The sequence below is a fragment of the Penaeus chinensis genome, chromosome 30, assembly GCF_019202785.1.
Source record: "Penaeus chinensis breed Huanghai No. 1 chromosome 30, ASM1920278v2, whole genome shotgun sequence".
NCBI classification, from domain to species: domain Eukaryota; kingdom Metazoa; phylum Arthropoda; class Malacostraca; order Decapoda; family Penaeidae; genus Penaeus; species Penaeus chinensis.
Genome location: NC_061848.1, coordinates 13,050,368 through 13,052,867, shown reverse-complemented (window position 1 = coordinate 13,052,867; position 2,500 = coordinate 13,050,368). Strand labels below are relative to the sequence as shown.

The 2,500-nt window shown below is 37.9% G+C and overlaps 1 protein-coding gene across 5 annotated transcripts in view; it reads left to right on the top strand.

Annotated features, from left to right (window-relative positions):
• Positions 1–2,500, top strand: part of LOC125041400 (solute carrier family 26 member 6-like) — a 15,705-nt gene that overhangs the window by 3,969 nt on the left and 9,236 nt on the right. For 3 of the 5 annotated variants that reach the window (XM_047636310.1, XM_047636311.1, XM_047636312.1), the window contains exons 3-9: positions 1–133; positions 235–345; positions 472–656; positions 877–1,044; positions 1,211–1,315; positions 2,016–2,149; positions 2,415–2,500. The exon at positions 1–133 is cut by the window's left edge and continues 50 nt beyond it; the exon at positions 2,415–2,500 is cut by the window's right edge and continues 77 nt beyond it. In XM_047636310.1, coding sequence (XP_047492266.1) covers positions 1–133; positions 235–345; positions 472–656; positions 877–1,044; positions 1,211–1,315; positions 2,016–2,149; positions 2,415–2,500 — 922 coding nt within the window. The remainder of the gene's footprint in view (positions 134–234; positions 346–471; positions 657–876; positions 1,045–1,210; positions 1,316–2,015; positions 2,150–2,414) is intronic. The other 2 variants (XM_047636314.1, XM_047636315.1) reach the window with 1 other exon arrangement.

Genomic DNA, 2,500 nt, shown 5'->3' with positions numbered 1-2,500 from the left:
CGTGGCCGCGCGTGGAGGGCAGTGACGGCCAGGCTGCCTATCTTGTCCTGGCTCCCGCGCTATAACTACCGCACCAACCTCATGGGAGATGTTATTTCAGGCTCGACCGTGGCCATCATGCACATCCCGCAAGGTGATAGTCTCGTGCAGTCTTACATATCAATGAATTATTATCAGTATAGTGTTCGAGACAGACGGAGAAAATAAACTGAAGGATCTATATTTATCCTCTAGGAATGGCATACGCGCTCCTGGCGGGGCTCCCACCTGTCGCAGGCCTGTATATGGCTTTCTTCCCTGTTCTGGTGTACGTGCTAATGGGCACGTCTCCTCATGTCTCCATGGGTAAGCTCGGCCAACTGTCTAAACACTTAATGATATGTTTTTACGAAGTTATATCTGTTGTGGAATTAGAAAGATGACCGGTCTAACTTTATAGCAACAGTTATATACCTTATTGATATACCTTAGGAACGTCCGCTGTTGTAAGCATGATGATGGGGCAGGCGGTTGGTGACCTCTCCTCGAGCACCGAAGGATCTCCAGAGGGCTCTCGCAACGAAAGTCTCATACAGGACAGTGCCAATGGTACATCTGAAACCTACACTCCATTACAGGTCGCCTCTGCGCTGTCTCTGGTTGTCGGGGTTTGGCAGGTACGTGTCCTGGCTGAAAGCTTGGGTAAAAAGGCTAGTTGAGTAAAAACACAAAGTTGAAATTAAACCACATAACTGGTTGACTTTTCAAAATCCTCTTGAATCTAAAACCGCAAACAAACCCGGTTTTAACAATCTATTATTATTGATAGTTACAATATTATCCCGACCCGACCCTCAGTTTCTACCATCACCCACGTCTTCCATGAAATGCCCGCAGATAGTGTTCGGTCTGCTGCATCTGGGCGAGGTCTTCGGAAGGTTCCTGTCAGACATGCTCATCTCGGGCTTCACGACAGGGTTGGCCTTCCAAGTCCTCACGTCACAGGTCAAGTCCCTCTTCGGTATCTCGGTGCCACGACACAGCGGGCCCTTCAGTATAATCAATGTAAGTTCCTGAAATGAAGAACATTTTTATGTTTTGAAACTTTGATGTTGATAAGTTAAGGTTACTTTGGCTCTAAAATTAAGAGAAAGAAATTGTGAGATTTTGCTGTGAGTGCAAATGGAGAGAAATATTATGGTGTTGATAGTTGCAATATTATTGCTTCCAGACGTACGTGGATATCATCAGTCAGTTGCTGTCAGCCAACATCACTGTCATAATTGTGTCAACCATTACGATAATCATTCTCGTGATTAATAATGAACTCATCAAGGTAAGCGTTGCAAGTTCATGCAGGAAATTGCTGTTTGTTCTCCATTATCATCATCATCATTAATATTATCATGAACATTATCTTTTTATCATTATTATTAATATTGTTATTATAATGATAATTATTATTATTGTTTTTACTATCATTGTTATTACCTTTGTTCTTCTTCTTATTATTAACACTGTTCTTATTATTTATTATTATTATTATTATTAATATTATTATCAATATTATTACTACTACTAATACTATTATTATTTATTAATAACAATGATAATATTAATACTACTATTATTATTATTATTATTATTATTATTATTATTATCATCATTATTATTATTATTATTATTATTATTATTATTATTATTATTATTATTATTATTATTATTATTATTATTATTATTATTATTATTATTATTATTATTATTGTTTTTTTTCCATTTTTCTTCTTCTTCTTGTTATTATTATTATTATTATCATTATCATTATTATTATTATTATTATCATCATGATCCTGATCATAATCGTTATTGTTATTATCACTATTATGATCATTGTCATTATTATCATTACTACGACGACTACCAATACTACAACTACTACTATTAGCTACCATTATTCTTCCCTTCCGTTGTTATTAACATTATGACACATCGATGACTCACGCGTCCTTCCCCCCCTCCCCCCTCGCCCCTTTTAGCCCCGGGTGAAGAAGGTCACGAAGCTGCCCGTCCCGATCGAGCTGATGGTGGTGGTGGCTGGTACCGTCGCCTCCTACTTCCTCGACCTCAACAAGAACTACAATGTCCGTATTGTTGGGGATATTCCTACGGGGTGAGAGACGGGCTTGGTGTGGTGATTTTTTGTTGTTGTTGTTGAGGGTGTTGCTGTTGTTATTAATATTTTTTATTGTTGTTGTTATTATCAATATTATTATTATTGTTATTATTATTATTATCATTATTGTTATTATTATCATTACTATTACGATTATTTCTATTACCATTATTGCTATTACTCTTATGATTATAATTATAACTATTATTATTGTTATTATAATCATTATTACATCTCGCGTATCCCCCCCCTCCCCTCCCAGCATGCCCTCGGCCTCGGTACCGCCTCTGGAGCTGCTTCCTCGCCTCGTGGTGACCGGGTTCATCGTGGGCCTCGTGGGCTACACCA